Raw genomic sequence first — 23,543 nt, forward strand, 5'->3', positions numbered from 1 at the left:
TTATTCTATAATGTATTTATTCTTCTTTACAGACTGAACAGCTGTGGCCTAAGTGAGAAGTCATGTGAAATATTGGCCTCAGCTCTCCAGTTAACAAACTCACCCCTGAGAGATCTGGACCTCAGCTACAATAACCTGGGAGATGTAGGAGTGAAGCTGCTCTGTGCTGGACTGATGAGTCCAAACTGTAAACTACAGAGACTGGGGTGAGTAGTGCGGTGGTCTGTGTGACCTTAACTAAATAGAATTAGTTATTATGGCTCTATGCAGTGAAATGATGAAAAGCTCTTTCTCTCTCAGTTTACTACTCTGTCCATCGTCATTCTTTCTTTGTCCACATTTGTCTCATCCCTCTCTTCTTACTCCTCTATCACAGCAAAGAAAAGCAGGATAAAACCTGATGAGCCTTAGGGTTGCCAGGTTTGTGTTTCCTGACCAGAATGTAAGGTTTCAGTGGAGTCTGTAGTATCAGAGCACAGGTGATGACTGGATGCTGGATGTCTGATTGATGTGGTAATAGACTGACCACCTGCATAGTAAAATGTTTCAGGTCTGTCGCAAATTACAGTCTTCATCCATCTCCACTATTCACTACCTTCTATGAACTGTTATCAAATCCTTAATTTTACCCCACTCTCTGATGAAGGGGAGCTGTACTCCTCACAATACAGTACACCTCATTCCCACCGACAGAACAGGACTTTTGTGCTGACTGTAAAGAGCTCATTCCCATCTACAGAACAGGACATTTCTGCTGACTGTAAAGAGCTCATTCCCACCTACAGAACAGGACTTTTGTGCTGACTGTAAAGAGCTCATTCCCACCTACAGAACTTTTCTGCTGACTGTGGCTATATTCTTCCTTGAATGTGTAGGAACTACAACTCCCACACTCCCACAGGACAATTCCGCGACGTCCACCCCGCATGACGTCTAGCTTGGTTCAGCCATCCCGTAATGGCGGGAGCAATAAACTTTCCCTATAAGAGCAAGACACGTTCTCGGGATCCCTTTTCTTCTTTCTCTTCTTCCACCCTTCCTCGACGCACCTTTTTTGGCCATTCGCTTCAGCTCATCTGCTCCGAGACTGAATGCTGCACAGCGCACTACCAGGCCTACGGACACACCTAGTTACCTCGTGGTAACTTCGTGGCCAATAGCGAGTGGAAACTGGTGTACGTGGAACGCTACATCAGTTTACCCCTGCAAAGCTCACCAAGGAACAACATCAACAAACTTTTCCACCCGGAAAAGGGACCAACGAAAATCCTTCCAGCAACCGAGCGGACCAGACAGCAACGCGCGGCTAAGACGGGAACACCCCAGCTTTGCGCACCTCTCCAGGACACACATTCACAGCACCATCGCGGCTCCTATAAGGACAGCACGTCTTTTGGATCCAATGCGTATGGGCTCAGTAAGAGAACAAACATTCAGACATAGCCAGTGTTTAGTTTAGTCTTGACTGATATTGTGAATCTGTGTTCTATATTTACCGTCTTACCGTTTGAATGTATTTTTGTTAGCCATATATATACCTGAATTGATTTGCTGTCTTTCGCGTATGTAATTAGAGTAAAACTACGAAAGTAGTCTCTTCTCACAGCTAACTCTATCACTGACACGCCCAATTTACCTTTCCTTTGTTCAAGGGACACGCACGCACGCACACACACACGCACGCACGCACGCACGCACGCACGCACGCACGCACGCACACACACACACTACTAACTTCCCATTAGTTTCTGTTCTGTGTTTGTACGTTTGTTTAATACATATATTTTATTAAACCCGGTGTCTGTTTTGGCGTCACATAGACATGAGAGCCGAGTTAAAGCAGTCTTTCGAAGAACTTCCAACCTTCAGGTTATCGGTATGTTTAATCATTAATATGAGTTGTTTTAATTAATAATTAAAATACCTAATTTGTGGTTAGATATTACTGATAACAGTAATTTTATGAGACTGATTACTTTTTGCAGTTATACTGCTACATAACGTTATTTGGCGGCCCGTGCGAGGACCCTACTTAATTTGGTGCCATGTGCGAAGGACCCTACAAATGAAATGATCAGAACACACTCTGCTGCCTTGTGAAGGCAGGAAATCTTTGTGGTTTATTCTGGCTAGCCATAAGTTCCTCCTGACTTGGCTTTAATTCCTCATATTCTCTACCAGTTGCCTATGGTAAAAAGACTCAGTGTTATATGTTATAGTGTGATATTATATCAGGCAAATATTGCATTCCCAATGGAGTTCACAACCCTGTCTGTAAGTTCTTAACAGCAGCATATTTACAGATTTAACGTCAATCAAGTCTGTCTTACAGAAGCCATAGGGAAGAGGGATAAAAAAAAATGGATTGAACTAGCCTAGACTGCTGTAACTGTGAGGTTACACTGCACCATGTCAATGTACATGTAAACCTTTAATTTGGCAATCATCTAACTTACAATGTTGACATCTAACTACTAAGATGGGCCAAAATAAAGTTGAAAATGCAATTACATTTTTCAGTACAGTAACAGTGTCGGTTACACAGATAACCTTTTAGAAAGTGGGATGGTATCAATTTACAAAAACTGATTATTTGTCACATCCCTACCTCGTGTAGTGTTTTTACAGTGATATGAGTGCAGTCGATCGCACTGATTACATTTTGGAACGTGCTGTAAATTGTGCTTTGGCATTGGCTTGTTCACCTGCAGTGTAGGGAAACCGTATGTATCGTTGGGTCATTCCAATTATGCCATCCCACACAGATGGCATGACGAGGCTCAATGATATCAAAATCAACATAATCGGCTCCTAAGCCAGTCACCATCTTGGGTCCCTGAACGCCCTCTCCATCCGAAGCCAGCCATTGGCAAAGCCCTCCAACAGTGCTAAAGCAGCCATTGCACATCATTGCGCACGGGCATCACCCAGCCCTTTTATAACCCGTTCACAAATAGTGGAATTGCTTAACACTTTGAATCAATCACTGTGGATGAACTGATGCCCCAAGTCCATTATGAAAATTAATTGAATGTTATATGGAGACCAAATATTTGAGTAAAATTGTCATTAGAACATATTGTCTGTATTTCACTGTATTTCCGCCAGGAGAGACTGGTAAGTCATGAGGTCGGAAGCGTCTCTGGATTTCCCCCACTTCCTCTCCGCTGTGCGGAGGCTGGCCCTGGAGGTACGGAGGGTGTCAGATATCCAAGGACTGGGAGGGGATGTGCGAGGTGGCTTTGAGACAGGGGGACAGAGAGAGTCAAAGGCGGAGGAGAGAGATGAAAGGAGGGTGGCAGATGCAGAGTCAGCGGGGAGTTTGGAGAAGGATTCGAGAGGGGGGAGTGAGGCGGTGACGGTGCTGGCAAAGGAAGAGGGTGAGAGGGAGCGGAGGTTACGGCGGGCTGAGGAAGTGTGGGTGGGAGGAGGGGGAGGAGGATGGGGAGGAAGAGGGAGGGAGAATGAGATGAAGTGGTGATCAGATGTATGCAGAGGGGTAACCGTGAAATCGGAGCATGAGCAGTTCCTTACAAAGACAAGGTCTAGGACATTGCCCGCCTTGTGGGTCGGAGGAGAGTGTTGCAGGGAGAGGCCGAAGGAGTGGATTAGCGGTAGGAAGGCAGCAGACTGGGAGGCTTCTAGGTGGATGTTGAAGTCTCCAAGGAGAATCAGTGGGGTGCCATCCTCAGGGAAGGAGCTGAGAAGGGTGTCTAGCTCATCAAGGAAGGTTCCCAGGGGCCCTGGAGGACGGTAGATAACTGCAATGAAAAGGTTAGTAGGGTAGGATACTGCAACAGAATGGAATTCACACTCGTTCCCTTGGCCCTGTGATCACTGCACACGGGCTATCCTACCACTGCTATGCGGACGATACCCAACTCTTCATCTCGTTCCCACCATCTGATACACAGGTTTCTGCACGTATCTCTGCTTGCCTGAGTGACATCCAGAGCTGGATGGACAACCACCATCTAAAGCTCAACCCAGGTAAGACTGAAATGATATTCATCCCTGCTAATACCTCTCCCCATCTGGATCTCTCCATTTCCCCAGGGGATACCACACTCACGCCATCACCCAGTGCAAGGAACCTCGGCGTGGTGATGGACAGCAGACTGTCCCTTTCTGAGAACATTGCGGTGGTGACCCGGTCATGCAGGTTCTTCCTATACAATATACGGAGAATCCGCCCCTTTCTCACCCCCTACTCGACCCAGCTCCTGGTCCAAGCGATGGTTCTGTCCCGCCTGGACTACTGCAATTCCCTCTTGGCTGGCCTCCCAGCGTCCGCCATCAGACCCCTCCAACTTATCCAGAATGCAGCAGCTCGTCTGATCTTCAACCTTCCCAAATACTCACACGTCACCCCCCTGCTTACTTCCCTCCACTGGCTGCCTGTCATGGCTCGCATCAAATTCAAAACATTGGTGCTAGCCTTCCAAGCAGTTAAGGGGTCTTCCCCACCTTACGTACAAAAATTCATCAGACCCTACACCCCTGCCAGACCTCTTCGTTCAGCCTCCAAAGGCCGCTTGGCACCTCCCCGTCTCCGAACCTCCACCTCACGCTCACGACTACGGTCTGTTCTGGCTCCACGGTGGTGGAACGAACTCCCCGTTGAGGTCAGAACTGTTGAATCTCTCCCCACCTTCAAGCGCAAACTGAAGACGCACCTCTTCAAGCAGCACCACTCCCCGTCCCTCCCTACCTCCCTGTGAACCTTAATTGTTGTCTTTGGGATTTACTTTGTGTATCGGTATTTTTAGTTGGCTAGGTAAGCAGTGTTTGGATAGTTAAGTTTGGTCACTTTTGCTTTGTTGTTTGTTTGGTCCTTATCTTTGTTGTACAGGTAGCAGTTGAAATTGTACTTCCCTCTAGGGTCTTTCAGCACACTTATCCCTGGTTATGGGTATGCACTTTGTTGTACGTCGCTCTGGATAAGAGCGTCTGCCAAATGCCATTAATGTGATGTAATGTACAAAACCTCACCATAATCAAGCACAGGCAGAAAAGTCTCCTTTTAGCCTCAAAAGAAAAGCATGACTTGTTTCTGAAGAAAAAACCCAATTTCAGTTTCGTAACTAGGTGCTGAATATATGGTTTAAAGGAGAGGCAGTCATCAATTAAGATACACAAGTACTTATATGAGGAAACAAGCCCAATCTCTTTTCCCTGAAGAGAAACAATAAATGGTAGATTCAGTCAGTTTTTTCTTGAATTGGTAAACACCATTAGTTTTGTTTTGACAACACGTTTCAATTGACATAGCGTATTTTGTACAAAATCAAAAGCACTTTGTGAGTTCTGAAAGGCTTTGACAAGATTTGCAGCACAGCAATAAGTAACAGTATCATCAGCATAGAAATTAAGAGCAAACATTTGACACATTATGACCCAAACTATTGATATAAATGGTAAATAAGACGGGAACCAGAACTGAGCCCTGCGCCTTACTGATAGATGGCACATCTGAATGAGACCATCAAATCGAGTGCATTGAGCTCTGTCAGAAAGATAGTAAACAAACCAAGCAACTGCTTGCTCTGAGAGAGCTGTGTGAAGCAATCTCTGCTTCAGAATGGTTTGGTCAACTGTGTCAAACGCTTTGGAGAGATCTATGAAAAGTGAGACACTGCTGCTTATTGTCAAGCGCAGCAGTAATATCATTCACAGCCTCCAGGGCTGCTGTAATTGTGCTGTGTTGTTCCTTAACCTGATTGGTACGATAGCGTTTGTATATCCAAAAGTTAAGTTGTTCACTAATAAGAGCTTCAAGTACAATAAGATTAAAACTATATGTTAAAGGTTCAGCTATAATGTCAGCTGCCAATTTCAAACAGTTAGCATCTAAAAGGTCAGGAGCAGCAGATTTTCTTGGATCTAGGGCTTTAAGGGCTTTGTGCACTTCCTGTACTGAAAAGGGGGTAAAGCTGAAGGTTTGACCATTATAAGAAGTGAATTTGTTTCATAATTGTCTGAAAAGAAGCCAATCAATATCAGACCTTGATTTCCTTGCTTTAGCCCAGGCTAAATAAAGTTCACGAATAAGACTTGAGAGCTCTGGTGAAAACCAAGAGTTATCCCGCCCCTGAACTCTGTACCTGCACGAAGGGGAGTGTCTATGTATCATTGTAATGAACTCATCATAAAATAATTTCCAGGCTGTTTCAACGTCAGGGATTAGTTCTATCCTGCTCCAATTAAAAATAAAGAAATTTTGTTTTTGGGATCTTAGTATTTCTAAGAGCAGCAACAGCACCGTGGTCACTTAGGTCATTGCAGAAAACACCATTTGCTAAAGATTTGTGAGGAACATCCGTCAGTATTAAGTCCATGAGAGTAGCTCAAAGATTTAAAATCATCAGACACTGGTCGTAACTAATCCCATTTCAGGTCACCAACCAAAATAATTTCGCTATAGTGCAGAGGATAGACTTATTGGTGGCAGAAGGGGGTCTAGAGCAAACAACAACAGTAATACAATGGAGAAAACTGAGAGAGGAGCACGTCTGTAGCAAACAGTAAAATCCAACAAGGTGCTGTTTGGAACACGGGTGATGAGAATGTTGAGAAAAGGATGGCTACCAAGGCACTCTTGATATGGATGCGTTAAAAAGCCTTTATTATACAGCTAATGCATAGGCGAGAAATGAAAAACACGCACCGACGCGTTGCGGCACACAAGCCTTCATCAGGGTGAATAAGCAGAGGTGAGACCCCACTCCTTATATGCATTTCCTCCTTGTCTTGTTCATTTTTATTCTATAATGTATTCATTCTTCTTTACAGACTGAACAGCTGTGGCCTAAGTGAGGAGTCCTGTGAAATATTGGCCTCAGCTCTCCAGTCATCAAACTCACCCCTGAGAGATCTGGACCTCAGCAGCAATAAGCTGGGAGATGCAGGAGTGAAGCTGCTCTGTGCTGGACTGATGAGTCCAAACTGTAAACTACAGAGACTGGGGTGAGTAGTGCGGTGGTCTGTATGACCTTAACTAAATAGAATTAGTGATTATGGCTCTATGCAGTGAAATGATGAAAAGCTCTTTCTCTCTCAGTTTACTACTCAGTCCATTGGCATTCTTTCTTTGTCCACATTTGTCTCATCCCTCTCTTCTTACTCCTCTATCACGGCAAAATAAAGCAGGATAAAACATGATGAGCCTTAGGGTTGCCAGGTTTGTGTTTCTTGACCATAATATAAGGTTTCAGTGGAGTCTGTAGTATCAGGGCACAGGTGATGACTGGATGTCTGATTGATGTGGTAAAAGACTGACCACTTGCATAGTAAAATGTTTCAGGTCTGTCACACATTAGTCTTCATCCATCTCCACTATTCACTACCTTCTATGAACTGTTATCAAATCCTTAATTTTACCCCACTCTCTGATGAAGGGGAGCTGTACTCCTCACAATACAGTACACCTCATTCCCACCTACAGAACAGGACTGTTCTGCTGACTGTAAAGAGCTCATTCCAATCTACAGAACAGGACTTTTGTGCTGACTGTAAAGAGCTCATTCCCACCTACAGGACTTTTGTGCTGACTGTAAAGAGCTCATTCCCACCTACAGAACAGGACTGTAAAGAGGTGCTGCAGTTGGTGGTTGGTGATTGACCCTGATAAGAAAGCTAACGGGCCAGATAACTGCAAGGGCTCTTTTAAGGACATGTTCAGAGGAGGTAACAACAGCATGGTGACCTGACTAATAATGTCCAGTAGTGAAGGAGAATGCTGCTCTCAGAGCCAAGATCAGTCAGCACAGGGGCCCCTCAGGGTTGTGTTCACTCCCCGGTTTTATTCAGACTAAATACAGATGAGCACCTGCAGCCAACCTGGGAACTGTGCCTAATGCACAGGGGCAGTAGCCTTGTAGCATTCTGCGATAGACAGGTTTGTGCAATGGTGTGACGCAAACCACGCATTAAATGTGAAGTAGACAGAGGAGATGGTGTTTGACCCTACATCAGTGGGTGAGCACAGGCCAGTTGTCCATCCATGGCCAAGCCATCACACAGGTTACATTTTTCATTTTTTTTGTATAGCGCTTTTAATAGAAGACGATCACTAAGATGCTTTTCACCGTCAAAAAGTGGTGAGAAAAAACTCCCCAATGGGAAATCTCGGGAGGAACCTGGCTATAGAGGGGGAGCCATCCTCCGCAGGCTGGCAAGGTGTAAAGTAAGGGTAGAATGGATATCACAGAAATGTGATATGAAATCTATCACAGCCAGTCAAATGGGCTGAGCAGGTCACAGTAGAGGTAATAAACTTGCTGGAAGTAGAAAATGTAAAATGAGGGAAAGTGCAGTGAGCTGGTTTAGAGAGGCAGGGTGATTCAACTTGAGCTCCAGGATGTGTTGAGGTTTGGTCATGAACCGGGGGAGGAACAGGGCTACAGCGGTCCGCAACCTTACTTTACTTACTTTCTTATTTTATTTAACAGGGACCATGCCCATCACAACTGATAAGCCAGAGTTTGCTCTGTAGCTCATTTTCATCTGCTGTCCCTGAACAGGGACAACATTACACTACATTACAAAACACTTACACCACAACAATCCATTTCATGTGATTACAGTAACCAGGTAGATAAAATACTAGTTCAGTCAGGACCACTGTTGTCAAAGTTAGAATCTTCATTATCAATCTTAGACACAATACCGTTATGTTTGGCGGTATGTCTCTGTTCTGGAAGCCCTCCCAGCCATCCATACAAGCATGGATAAGACCAGGAGGGGGCACCAGCAAACCTCCAGAACTATCATACACCAACACACTGTTGGTAAGATGGACTCCGACTGACATGGTGACTATGTGAACGACATTCGGCTACCAGAAGAAGCCCTTCATCCAGTCAGCTCGAGGCCATTTGAACATGATGTGGGTCTGTGGCTGTGTCTACCAAAAGCATTTTGGACTAAAAATTAAACCAGGGGAAGCCATGGATGTTAGTTCAGAAACTGAAACATATGGGTGTACTTTTATAACAAGAGGGTAATTTTCCTTAACTAATAATGTCCAGTATGTGAAGGAGAATGCTCCTCTCAGAGCTAAGATCAGTCAGCACAGGGGCCCTTCAGGGTTTGTTGTGGGTCCCCAGGCCAACAAGTTATCAGTCCAATTACCAAATATATAATCCAATTTATACTGAAAAAGCAGTGATCATCCGCAGAGCACAGAACAGCAAGCACACACACACACACACACACACACACGCGCACACACAGAGTGAGCAGAGCCGAGCAAGCAGCGCACACACAAGCAATCACAAAGGTTCAATTTTTTAAATTTGTGTAGCGCATTTTATAGAAGAAGTTTACAGAGTAACAAAAGGGCAAAAACTTGGGCTAGACGCCAAATAGCAAGCACATGAGGTAAAAACTCCCCATTGGGGTCTAAAACCCTCTAACAGAGGCTCAGGAGAAACCTGGCTTTTGAGGGGGAGCCTATCCTCAGCTGGCCAGCAAGGTCTAAAGGTAGGATGGATAAGACAGAAATTTAGTTGATTAGATAAATTCAAATGGGTTGAACCGGTTTTAGTTCAGTCAAAACTAGCTGGAAAGGTAAGAAGTTAAAATGAGGGAAAGTATAGTGAGCAGTTTGAGGGGCGGTGAGATGCAGTTGGAGCTCCAGGATATGAGAAGGTGTGGGCATGAACCAGGGGGAAATGGGCATTTTCCAGCATATACATCAGGTTTTTTCTGTTCAATAAATATTCAGTAAAACTAAAATTAGTTCTTGAGCTTTTGAGTCATTCATCACATTGAAATCGAAAATTTCACTGAATTGACTTCATCCACATAGAGAAATAAGTGTGAATTTGTGCGTTTTCCATTCTTCATGAGAACTTGCAAATGTTCAAAAAGTGTCAAGATACAAAAGGTAAAGATTTTTTTCCCTATTTGCCTGTGGTACAGTGCTTAAGAGAAGGTACCACAGGTGAATAGACCCGCCCTGACCTATATACAGTGAAGCCGTTATTATTTGGACAGTAGTACAAGTACACTCCAGTGCATGTGTAAAGAAAGATGGCGTTAAAGTGCAGACTGTTGTCTTTAACCTGAGGGTACTTGCATCCATATCTGTGTAGGAATTAGAGCCCTTTTTATGCATAGTCCCCGATTTCAGGGCACCATAACATTTGGAACAAATGGCTTTACAGGTGTTTCTGATTAGTGTGTTCAGTGCTTCCTCACTGAACACGTTTCGCTGTTTGGAAGTATATCCGTGCCATAATGAAACTGAAAATGGCTTTTGCGTTTTCATTTAAATTATGATATGGTGTTAAAGTACAATCAAAACGGGATGTAATTCTCGATTTGCATTTTCATTTTGGAGCGCATATGCTTCCTTATAGCACAGCCTACAATAGTGATCTGTGTTAATCATGAATTGTGTTCTTATTAATTTGGTTGAACCATCGAACAAAACTACCATTCCCATAATTCTGGGGGAGACAAAATAGTGAGAGAAATGGAGCCGGCATAATTAGGAGAGAGCTGATAACTTTTCAATAGCTAATCGATTTCTTAACCCTAAATTCAGCAACTCATGTTTGTAAGACATGTGGCTAGGTGTTTACTAAGTTAATAAGGCTGCAGTTGTTTGGAGATAACAATGCTTATTTGCGAGTGACGCACACATGAACTTTTAATGCACGAAGATCGCTTCCGCTCCAACAGATGGTGGTAATGTACGGATTAATTACAACAGATTTCCCCCCTCCTTTTAACCTGTAGTCATGCACGACATAAACATTTCAGCAACACATTTTTTTTTAGCTCCCAGAACTGATCAAACGTGCCAACGACATACATGCAAGAATATTTTTCTTTTTGTTTAAAACTAAACTCGAAATTGGTCGATGGTTCGATCCCCGGTGTAGCCACAATAAGATCCACGCAGCCGCTGGGCCTTGAGCATTTCTCCAGTTGAGGATCGTCTCCTGCTTAGTCAAATCAACTGTAGTTAACTCATTAAATTAAACATCTACCACATTCAATAAACCCAGGGCCAGATTGCAGATTAGGGTTACATATGTGAGAGCTTTCAGGATCTAGTTTTGATTCCAGGCGTTTGATTGCCTTTGGAAGTTTTTTTTTATTTTTTTAGTTTTTTTTATCAGTTGATAAAATTGATCGTATGCTCACGTCCTCCAGGTCCTCAACACATTATTTGAACTCTAAACAAAGCTATTAACATTTAACTGTTAAGACGGTCCGTAAATATGAACAGCCACAAAAATTAAGAATGCGTGCGAACATATAAATATTATTTAAAAATAAATGGGCTTCATGGACGAATTAAATGTTGTGCCTTTATGTTGGAAGTTCCCTCGTCATAACACCCGTATCCTGCGATGTGTTATTATTGTAGGCTAATATCAAAGTTATTATTAAAATTGCGATGAAAAATCAAACAAAGCGTTGTGCTGCGTTCTCTGACCTAACTTGATTACGAAACGGTTATTTTGAACATTATTGTCTGTTTTTCTGAAGAGCTATTGAAGTCATAAAACTACCGCATTATTGGGGAAGGTTCAAAAGGATTATGGGCCAGTGGCAAAATAAATCTTCCCGTTTAGAATAAAATATGTAGGTAAAAAATGCTGATTTTTACCTTCATTTGAATGATATTTAGTCATTTCCAAAATTTCATTTTCAGCCAATGTGTTCATATATTTTACTCAGGCACAAAGGTCATATCGGATAACATTTAGTTTTTTGTTTCTTTTATTATCACTATATGGTAAATGGTTGGAATTTATATAGCGCCTTTATCCAAAGCCCTGATGCTTGTCATTCACCCATTAATACACACTCACCCACACACTCACACACTCTCACACTCACACACACACCAACACACCAACGGCGATTGGCTGCCATGCAAGGCGCCAACCAGCTCGTAAGGAGCATTTGGGGGTTGGGTGTCTTGCTCAGGGACACTACGACACAGCCCGGGCGGGGATCGAACCTGCTCTTACTGCCTGAGCCATGTCGCCCCCATCTAAATTTGGAGATGATACCAAACTGGGAGGGTTTGCGAACAGTTTGGAATCTTCCAAAATAATTCACGATGATTTAAACGGAATCCAGAAGTGGTTGGAAACCTGGCAAATGAAATTGAACGTTGAGCAATAATATAATTACTTGCATAGGTGCATATATAAATTGTCTGCGATAGTGGTAGACTTCATGAGGTAATTTAACATTAACCTATGTTCGTTTGGCTAGTTTTCACAATTGGGTGAAAGCCAACAACAGTAACAACAGTGGAGGGGAACAATTTGAGGCGAACGTTTTTTGACGAGTGATGGCTATAATGTGTACAATTGTATTTTTATGAAATTAACAAAGCTTACAGTAAACCAGCTATCATGGCCGCGGTAACCGACCGACTCTTCCGCCACGTTTTAAACAATGTCGTCATGGTTACTGTCACACTTAGGCCATAGATAAACTGTGAAGAACGTAATTTTGAATGAAATGTGGTTTTCCATTTAGCTAAGTGAATATTTCGAAATTAATGGCCAGAATACTAAGAAGTCATCATATTTAAATTACTTGGTAAGTTGATTAGGCCATTTAAACCCCCTAGCTGTGTCAATATCCACGATATACCACAGGTTTGAGTTCCATAACACTTTTATACGACAATTATTACATTTATCTTTAAAAATGTTCACAAAAGAAAGACAAGTCAAACTTTATATGAACGTATTTTTAATGGAACTGTTTTATGGTGAATGTATTCTTCCTGAACAGTAGTTTATTGGTTGATAAGCAACGGTATTGCTAACGCTATTTCAATAATGTATCCCCACTGCACTAACTTTTGCCAGCTTGCGACTTTACGTTACACCTGATGACACGGACACAAGTCATTTGTTTATCTGGACACATTCAGATAACGTGCAGTTATTTAAATAATTCATAGCGTCGTCATGAGTTATTTGCTTCAGCAGGCTTTGGTGGTCTTGCCGACAATCGCTGAGATGGTCAAAGGACAAAATAACTCATTTTGTTTTACTTTGGGAGGCTACTAGCGGCGTGATGATAACATTAAGTTAATTTAGGTTACAAAATAGATTACGGTGATCTAAACGCAGAGTAAAATTAAAAGATTTGTGAACATCGTGGATATTGGCAGGGCTTAAACGCAAACTGACCAATGGAGAAAATGGACCAGACCCATCCCTTATATAAATGGTTACCAGAGAAACAGTTATTTTTTTATCCATTTATGTGTAATGATGAATGTTGAACTTTTAAAAAATGTATATATGTTTTCTGACCGAAGAACATATCACGGGGGATCCCCACAGTGATCATATGAACACTTTCTTGTGTTTGCAAAATTCATGTTTCCAAATCAGATTCTGTCTCATATGTGATCATCATAGAGAAAATGTTTGGGAATTAAATCCTTGCAGTGGGTTCCAAACCTTTATCTTTTTTTGGTTAATGAAGCTAAATAATTGCCTTAGAATTGGATTAATTGGTGGATTAATTAATGAAATAATTTAAGAATCATTTATGAATATAATTTACACAACCCTCTCCCTGTTTTTTTGTATGTACCACTCAGGGATGCATAGGCAAATAGGAAATGACATATGTATGAACTGGCAAGGTGAACATTATTACAATCTCCAGTGAATTTTAATGTTTGTGTGTGTGTCCATGTTTATGTGGTTTGTCCACAGGCTGGGTTGGTGTAATCTCACAGAGGGCTGCTGTGATGTTCTGGCCTCAGTCTTGCGTTCTCCTCACTCAGAGCTGAGTGATCTGGAGCTGAGAGACAACGAGCTGCAGGATTCAGGAGTGAGAGTGCTCTCTGCTGGACTGGAGGACCCACACTGTAAACTGCAGAGACTGGGGTGAGTACAAACACAAACCCTTCAATCGGGGTTGGAAATGTGCAATTTTTTAAAGGGGCAATAAAAGCAAAATGCAGGGGCGTTTTCAAAATAAATGTGTGAAATTTACATAGAAGCATTTCAGCTTTTAAAAAAAAACAGTTGTAGTGACAAACTACTATCATGTGCAATTGGCATCAATATAAGTTAAAGCTACAGGCAGGGGAGGAGGTCTCACAGAATTTTTGATGAAGAAGCGATCCATAGTACCTCTGAGATGGGTAATGCAATGATCACATTTGTTCTATGATGGGGATGTGCACAGACTTCCTTTCCATTTTCTTTTCCAACTATAAACACAAGAAGAAAAAGGTAATTCTATTTTACAGTATATAGTAGGCTATAATATAAAATAATATAGTAAAATAATGATATTCTATATTAATAATTATGGCTGTGCAAACATCACATTACATTTTATTCAGCAGACACTTCAAGGTCATAGAACAAACAACAGAACAGGTCCGATAAGGTCCAATTTGCATAGGATCGGTTATAAGGCAATGAACATAAGTGTAGTACGCAAGGTAGATAGGCCAGGTCTGTAAGTAATAAGGTCAGGAACTACAGTACTGAGACAAATACACTTGTGAAGGTCCTAGATTGAAGTAGATAATATGGGGCTAAAGTATGAGACTGGTGAAGATAAGTGACAATAGATTAGCAGACTCCCACAGAGGAGTCAAGGTACAGTGTGAAGTGGTGAGTCTTCAGAATGTGGTAGAAAATGGGCAGTGAGTGAGCAGTTCTTATAGCAATGGGGAAGTTGTTTCACCACTGGGGAGCTAGAGTAGAGAAGCTCCGCAGTCGGGACAAGCGAGAGCCATTCACTCAGCTGGCAGGATGAGCAAGTCGGGCTGGCATTTGGACATTCCTCGGCTGTGTCCCAATCGGTGCTCTTGCCTACTTGCACTGGTTCGGAGGTGGTCCCTGTTTTTGGCATCTCTGGTTTCCCTGTTTTTATGCTTTCTGTGATTCTTCTATGGTTTTGTAGGGCAACTGTCAACCTTATAGTTGCCTTATATAGACCTACAGGTAAGCACGCTTCTGAACTGCATAGCTCATTGTTTAATTAATGTGTGCTTTTAAACCTACACTCCGACCCGTATATCGCATCAATACATCAGCCTATCAGTGTATTTTACTTTTATCCTTGGAGCAGTTTTTTAAGTTAAAGCGCTTGTTACTGTTGCTACAGTTGCTACAGTGCATTATTTCAATCATTTCCCTCTACTGCACCTAAGGTCTTTGGTTTATTCAATAAATGAATCTTAAAAAACACTCTGTGATTTCTGGCTCTTTCAGTTTACTGTTATTTTCAACATCTTTGATATGACTGCTCCGTGACTTTAGTCCAGCATTTCCTAACCTTTTTCCTTCAGTGGTGCTCTTTCCACATTTACAGAATCATGTCACACCACTCTAAAAAGCCAGTGACATCACTGATGTGATGTTAACAGTAGCCATGAATGTCTCTGGGAGTTTGAATTTCCAGACGATTTTTAGTGACCTTTATCTTGGCTTTTGTGAATGGGATTACATTTTTCCCGCAGGATTTTATGAAACTGTTATGACGGTACTTGGACTGCTTTGGTTGTGTGGTTTTACTCATTTGTGCCAGAGGCACAGTGTCTAGTGTCCCTGGCTGTGAGCGGGACACTACCTACACTAAACTGCCATAATCATACGGTGTTTGTGTTTGTTTTTCCTTTTCATATCACATTTTTAGTTTCATATCACTATTTCCATAGTGTGCACTAAGTTTGGGGGTGCACACCCGGCTGCTAGCTCACGTTTCCCAGGGCAAACACACGCAACACATCCACTCCATATTCACACCCTAACAGTTAAATTGCTAATTTAAAATAATACACACATAAATGTCTTTGTTACTTTGCCACCGTTTATTGTTGTCCAGCTGTTAAATGTTTTGGAGCCCTCTGTTTGTTGTCTGTGTTTAGGTTTGTGACCTGTAGAATTTTTCATATTTAAAAAAATTAAAGACCATATTTAAAAATGCATGGCATCTAATCTAATCTAATGTTGCTTAAATTACGTCTCCTCATTAATTTAATGTTAACCGATGATATTTAAAACTATTTGAAGCCTTCATGAACCACATGACCGCCTAGTGTTTTCACCCTCCATTGACACAACTCTCTCTATTGCTCTGAGGAAATCCAAAAGCAGGAGCCAACACTATCATTGTTTTCTGGTTACCAGATTACCCGCTGCGACAGGAAATATTTAAAAGCACCAAGTTTTCCTTTCTTTTCAGTTTGTGTTGACGCAGAAGCAAACTGCCAAATGAAACCTGAAACCAGTGTAGATGTAGAAGTGACCTAGGTGTAAGAAATGGCCCATCAGTCACTGCTGTGAAGAGGTCTGAGTAGTAGTAGGCAGAACAATAGGTCTGGGGGTGTCAGCAAACTGCATAATGTGTGCATGAGCTTTGAGTGGGAGGTTTAAGAGTTATGACGTATGTGGTTTAATTATTTTACAATACGTTGTATTAGTGATATGTTTGTGAAGTATTATAGCATCAGTGTCTGCACCCTTAGAAACCTATAATACCTTTTATGAAATCATATTTAATAAATAAAGGACACAACTGAATACAGTGTTTCCCCTAGGATTTTCTTCCCGTAGCAGTGCACCGGTTTGAAGATTTAATAAAAAGTGACCTCACATCATTGAACTATACACCATCTTTTATACAGTTTCAGACGGGCTTATTCCCGCCCCACAGCTGTCCGTCTACCTCCCGCCACAATGATTTCTCAATACGTGAAGATAAGTCAACTCTGATTGGTTTGGCACCAATTGTGCTTAGTATTGTGGAATCAGTGTGGTTCTAAAATACATGTTCCCTCCGCCATTTCTTTGAGGGCCCGCAGGACCCACACCTGAAACCCTTGCTCCCCTCTCGGACCATTCCAGCTCCAGAGGGACCTCTAGTGGTCTTTTTCTGAAGTGCATACAAACAGGAAAAAGGATACAGTATAACTAACAGTGAATGTGTCTTAATAAAACTTAGTGCATTTATTATATATTTCATATTAATGGCTACCAATCACGTTGTTTTCATTGGTTATCACATTAATATGGCTTTTGATATGAGTGCATATTAAATACGTATTACCATTGTGCAAAAGAATGGCCTGTAGGAGGCTCTGCACCAAATGTCCATATTGAATAGCTTTTCCTGAAGAAGTAAGAAAACCTCTGTGTTCCCATATCTGCTGGCAGTGAAAATATTTACAGTTTTACCTTGGGACAAATACCGGGCGCATTTGAGAGCAAAAAAGTTCAGCAGCCTGGGCAAACAAGTGACCTGGAAATCGGGCTGATGAGAAATGAGCAGTTTTCTGTTTTAGCAGAATTTCAGCTACTAACCAGAAATGGGCGATAAGCAAAGATCGATGCAGAAGCCGTTACAGCAGAAGCAGCTGCTGAAATTGATCGCAGACAAGGGGGGAGACCCCTAGCGACAGCATCAAGTTTCTGAGAATAATATGCAACAGGCCTGTTTCTACCATGTTTTTTTGCAGAAGAACAGCAGTCATATAATCAGCCTTCTCATTCATAGTCAAAAGAAAGTGTTTGTTAATGTCAGGAAGGCCCAAAGTCGGGGCTGATGTCAGTTCTCGTTTTAATTTCTGAAAATACATGTCAGCAGTCTCTGTCCGTGTAACCTTATCGTTAGCAGATATTTGGGCCGTGGGTGAAGTAGTCAGGGATCCACTGTCTACAATAACGGGTCATGCCTTTTTTTTTTTTTTTTACTTTGGAGTTTAGGAGAATCGAGAATCGCCTGGATTCTGTCAATTCCCAAATATTTTCCTGCTTTAGAAATTTTGTGGCCTAGATATATAACTTCAATCAGGGTGAACTGGAGTTTTTCTTGTTTGACCTTGCAGCCCTGTTACTTGGAATTTTAGCAGAATCTTGAATTGGGAATGTCAACAACATACTGAATTAGTATTTGGAACTGTTTGGAATTCTCCTGTAGAGCAGCAGAGAATACCCTTGTGGTAGTCTAGACCAGGTGTATCGTTTTGTCTTAAACGTAAAAGCAAACCAGTACTGGGAATCAATATCAACAGGCATACTGAAAAAAAACAAAAAACATTAGCAAGATCGATCACAGTGAAATGTTTTGCATTGCCCGGGACTTGGGCCACACTAGTAGTTTAGGTTAGATACAACTGGAACACAGTGTTTACACCTGTGTTTTTCTTTTTTTTTCTACAAGCAGAATTGTATTGCACAGAGAGTTAGGGCAGGGAACCACAACACCAGCTTTGAACAACGCATGAAGAACAGGACCAATTCCTCCCTCAGCCTCTGGGCGGAGGAGTTGCAACAGGGACTTTGCCCGTGTTCTTGTGGCGCCATATGTCAGTGACAGGATCCTTAGAGCAACCTCTGAATTTCCAGAGTTCTTGCTCAGTTGTGGAGGCAGACTACTGTACCTCCAGAAGTTCTGGCTAAGTAAATTCCTGTATTTCCATTACAGGGGCCTGATTAGCAGGCCAAGATGGTAGGTCAGCAGCTCTTTTAGCTGCAGCATCCGCATGCGCGTTGCCCTGGGAAACAGGGTCTTATATTTTATTGTATCACGGCTAGCTTTGATGGTAGTTTTATTGCCTTGAGTAAGGCACCGGTGTACCAGTTGCTGTTAAAAACCCACGCCATGCCCAAGTGGCCCCCCATGAATGTACCACCCCGCAAGCATAGGCAGAGTCACTATAGATGTTGACAGACTTCCCTTCTGCCAACTGGCAGGCTCTAGCCAGTGCTACTATCTCTGCCTGCTGGGCAGTTCCTGGAGCTAGAGCTGTTTCCATTACAGTGTGGGAAGTGAAAGGGGAGTGTTGAGTGACAATGGCAAATCCTGATTTCCTATTTTGATGTTGGGGTCAATAAATGATGAGCCGTCTGCAAACAAAGTAATGTCTGGGGTGCTTAGGGGGTTTGTAAGCAGATCAGGTCTAGGGCTTGAGTCCTCTTCAACTGTGGCTTTGCAGTTGTGCGGTTCTCCATCGAGGGGAGTGGTCATGAGAGTGGCTGGGTTGCCAACCAGCGAGTGATCGTGATGTGTGTTTGGGTCAACAAAACTTTGTAGACAGAAACTCGTTGGTAGGTTAGGGCAATTTTTTCTCTAGACAGTCCACAGCGTGTGACACATGTAAGGAGTGCTCTGCTGTCTTGCTTGCATGCTTCTTTGGATGGGACCATCTACATACTGAATGAGTGTGCTCCCATTGGACGGAGCGAAATCGGAGAGATCTTGTTGGACAATTCGGTTGGACACACATGGTGATTCCACGTATCCTTGTGGCAGCCTGGATTATGTGTATTGCTGGCTTCTGTAGGTGAAGGCAAAAAGGGTGTGGCATTGTTCATGTAAGGGGATGGAGAAAAATGATGAGCACAAGTCTATGACAGTGTAATGGGTTGTTGAAGGTTGGATTTTGGTGAGTATTGTTGATGGGTCTGGTACTATAGGATAAAAGTCTATTTTCCGGTTGCGACCTTTAGGGGGCGCTCTTGCTTCTGGCAAGGTTCCTGATGGGCCATGGATCCTCCTCCAAATAGCTGGCTGTCGCGTAGGTCATCACTCTGTAATGAACAGGCGCTTTGCATGGAGGGGTGTTGAATTCTGGAAGGGCTGCTGGTGTCCCTCTGGTGGGGAGGACAGGAGGTGCTCAGCTGGCCTGATAAGTCCCTTCTCTGAGTCATCCTTCCACCTGCAGGTCTCCTTCCATCTGTAATGGAAGTGTCAGATTGATTTACTTGACTTACCATCATTTGGACCTCCTCAATGTCAGGGTACATTCCTTCCAGCAGGGGAAGCTCCAGAATAAGGTGGTGGTTTCTCAGTGAGGGCAGGGAAGCTTGGTTCTCTGTCACTGGAAAGCTCCTCCTTCCCGGGCACCCCTCTCTGCTTCTTCCTGGTAGCTTCAGTCCCTCTGCCAAGCCTGTCCTGATGCCTCTGCGACTCAATTCTCCATTGATTAAAATGTTGTCGGTACATATTTTTATCTAATTTTTCTTCCCCCAGCCTGGGCTCTTTTCTCTCTCAATCAACACAGCCTCAACACTCTCCAAGCAATCAGGTTTAAATGTTCCAGTCTTATCTGGCCACACATAGTTTTTTATTTTTTATTTTTCATTAATTAATTAATATTATTATTATTATTATTATTATTATTATTTTATGTTTGAACATAAGGTCCAGGGGAGTCACAATCTTATCTAATGTTTCTGAGCAGTCCGTCAAAATCACAAGATCAACCTTTCTTTGTTGCATTTGCTTTTCCCAAATACTGAATAAAAAGAACCGGAAAGAAAAAAAAGAAAAATAACCTCTTTTTTTTTTTAATAGATAAAAATAAAAATAAAGATAAGAAATAAAAATGAAAATAAACCTTTGGCAATGGAACTATGGAACTGTATGTGTTCCTCTTACACCAATTCCTTATTATTATATATTTTTATTATATATGAGAACAACCAATTTGTTCTCCCCCTTGGAAATCCACAATATTTATTATTATTATTCATTATATATATACATATATATATATAACCATTATTATATATGAGAACAACCAATCAATTTGTTCTCTCCCTTGGGAAATTCACAATATTCACAACCCGGCAGTAATCACGCATATATTTACAAAGGATTCTCAAACCTTAAAATAATATAAAAAAATATGTAAAGATGACACACACAAGACATAGAGCTATAGTAGCTTGTGAAAGCAAGTATTTTACAAAATACCGTCAAAACTTCTCGTATGCGGCCTGTACCCGTGCAGCTGCCATGCCTTGCCCCTCTCTGGGTCGCTAAGGTCTTTTCAGGGATAGGAAGTGATATGTACGATCCTCTCCAAAGTGATTTACGGCTCTTCTAAAAGGAGTCTTTTGCCTTTAAATTAAGTCCCTGTTCCACATAGAATTCCACGTTTCTCGAGTCAGTATGGACAAGTCTGTCCGCCCGCATGCGTGCACTGCACCAACTGTCAGTATGCCCGATACAACTTCTCACGGGTTTTGGTTAGCTATAAGGCTCATTCCTTATCATTGTACTTCATTCATGCTTTTCAACATCACACTTTTAAAAAATAAACAACTCACCCACAGGTATCCGTCACTCCTTTACAGGCACTGCCAAAAGCTGATGGGCCATGGGTAACACCCTCACAGTCTTTTATAAAAAAGGTGACAGTTTACCTGCATCTTAGTTGTGTGCACTGGTCCTATTCAGGGAAAAACATCAGTCGTCAGCAGTCCCGCTTCAGAAGATTGGATCCCGGGTTTCGGCACCAAATGTTGAGGAAATATTTTTTTGTCGCTTTTCCTCCTCTTCCCTTTTACGTGGGTGAAGTTGTTTTGGCAGCAATGATGTTGAAGAAATATTCAGAGTCAGTAGGTGCTCATTACAAATCTTTAGTTTAAAATAAAACAGATTAATCTGGGGAGTCTGTGTGCTCCAGAGAACTTCAGAATTCAGAGATCAGAGAATACCAAAGTAACAGTAGGAAGTATCCTAGTCTTTATACATTATAGCTAACCAATCAATTGTCATATAACATCACATTGTCTCTCTTGTCTCTCTTGACCCGCCTTAAAATTTTCTGTCACTCCATGAAAGCTGAGCTGTCTTAACCTTCCGCCTATATAATGATGCAGGCAAATTGGGCTGGTGATCACTAACTCAAAACATTTCTCTGCAAAGACCCACATTGCTTGAACTGCATCACTCAGTCAAAACAGGCCGTATCCAATGCCATGGTTTTTAAAAACCTGATTAAGTGTTCTCTGCACTTTCATTAAACAAACTATACTTTGCAGCTCAATGTGTTTTAACAGACATACAGTTCTAATTGCTCATGATGACTGACTTATTCATTTTAACATAATTAATAATGATTCTTCAAACATTATGGCTTATTGTAGAACTAAACAGCATTTGAAATATAGTATATAGATAAATAGTAACATTTAGGAAAGGGTATTTTTGCACATGATTCTGAAAGTATTTAAATCAAACTTCATCATTCCTGGTTTTCAATAAGGGCATTTTGATCAAACTTCAACAGGACATTTGCGTTTACATGGCCTGTACTCTGACTTTAGGGGTAACTTGAAGTAGAGTAGCCCCAGTCATGAGCCCCGCATCATATTTGGGCATGGCCCACAATTGACAGGGGATTGCACTCAGTTTTGGGTCTGACACATGCAAATACATGTGTGTCACAAGGCAATGCATGAATGCTGTCAGAGAATCTGGAAACTGGTGTGCATTAACACACAGAGAGGGACAATATTTTGTGAGTTCTTCTCTCTTCCCAGTCTGTAGTCCGAACATAATTTAACCCAGGGTCCTGTGTCCTCCCATTTTTTTGTTTGAGGCTTTACACAGAGACATATGGGGTACGCTTCCCAAAATGGTACAAAATGGCTGTTGTGCTGAGCTCAATTTTACAGACAATGCAAAAATCTTATCCTACCAAAAACAAGTTAGTACACAATTTTGTTTCACCATACCATTTCTCCTAATTTCAAAAACTCTACTCCTTCCCTACATGCAGTTTTCTTTTAATTCTCACTGGCTTTTCACCAGTGCCTCATTTCGTCCTGTGTCTGAGCAAGGTACTCAAACCCCTTTTTCTTCTGTTCAATACATCTTTTACATCAATCTTCTACACATTCTCAAACCCTCTGCTACATCCTAGTTCCTCAATCACTGGCATATTTACCTGGTCTTAGCTGTGCCTGGGCATCTGTCCAGATCCCACGCATAGAAGTACATTTCAAAGTTTTCTACACTGTTAATTCTACCAATTGTTAAATTTGTGCATTCTACAACCTATCCTAATATCTCTGCCAAGCAGGTTTACCAGACATACAGGAGAGAATATAAATGCATGTTTTAAAATGATAGTAGAACCTGCATTGTTATCCTGAACCAATAAAGGAATTATAAACTTTTCTGTTGTATTACATCCTCCGGCAGCTTGACTGACCATAGTTTTTCCACAAGGTGGAGGCTTTGATCCCCACAATTTAGCTGTTATTACAGAATGACCAGCCCCCATATTTACAATAACTAATGCTCGCCTATTTACTTTTAACAACCCGATTGGTAATGAATTTGCAGGTGTTCGATATAGAAAACCCGCGGAATTACCACCCCGTGCATGCGCCCTGCACACCTTCATTGTTCTTGCAATCCAGTTTGGCTGCCAGGATTTCTGGAAAGCACCAGCGTCCTGTGGCATCTGAGTCCAGCCATTCCATCCGGGGCAGCCACCAGGGTTTTGGATCGTGACATTAAAGTTTCCCAAAGTCCAGTATCCTTTTGCTGAAGCCAGCTCTTTCCGCAAACCGTCCATGAAGCAGTTAGTCAGCTGGGTTCCGTACGGGGTGAGACTGGCATGTTATCTCCAGGTTTCTCCATTCCGCTGTGTGCATCGTATTTTTCTGTAAGTCTCTCAAGAACATCATTAACAGTTTCACCAAACCTTCTCCGCCCACCTGACTCGGATCTGCAGGTCCACACACACGGCCTGCAATCATTCCATTAGTAAGTGCATCATT

At 42.1% G+C, this 23,543-nt stretch overlaps 1 protein-coding gene across 1 annotated transcript in view; it reads left to right on the forward strand.

Moving 5' to 3' along the window:
• Window positions 1–23,543, forward strand: part of LOC133140496 (NACHT, LRR and PYD domains-containing protein 3-like) — a 64,705-nt gene that overhangs the window by 24,496 nt on the left and 16,666 nt on the right. The window contains exons 7-9 of the mRNA XM_061260494.1: window positions 33–206; window positions 6,793–6,966; window positions 13,716–13,889. Of these exons, the coding sequence (XP_061116478.1) occupies window positions 33–206; window positions 6,793–6,966; window positions 13,716–13,889 (522 nt within the window). The remainder of the gene's footprint in view (window positions 1–32; window positions 207–6,792; window positions 6,967–13,715; window positions 13,890–23,543) is intronic.

This window comes from Conger conger, chromosome 11 (genome assembly GCF_963514075.1).
Source record: "Conger conger chromosome 11, fConCon1.1, whole genome shotgun sequence".
In the NCBI taxonomy this organism is placed as follows: domain Eukaryota; kingdom Metazoa; phylum Chordata; class Actinopteri; order Anguilliformes; family Congridae; genus Conger; species Conger conger.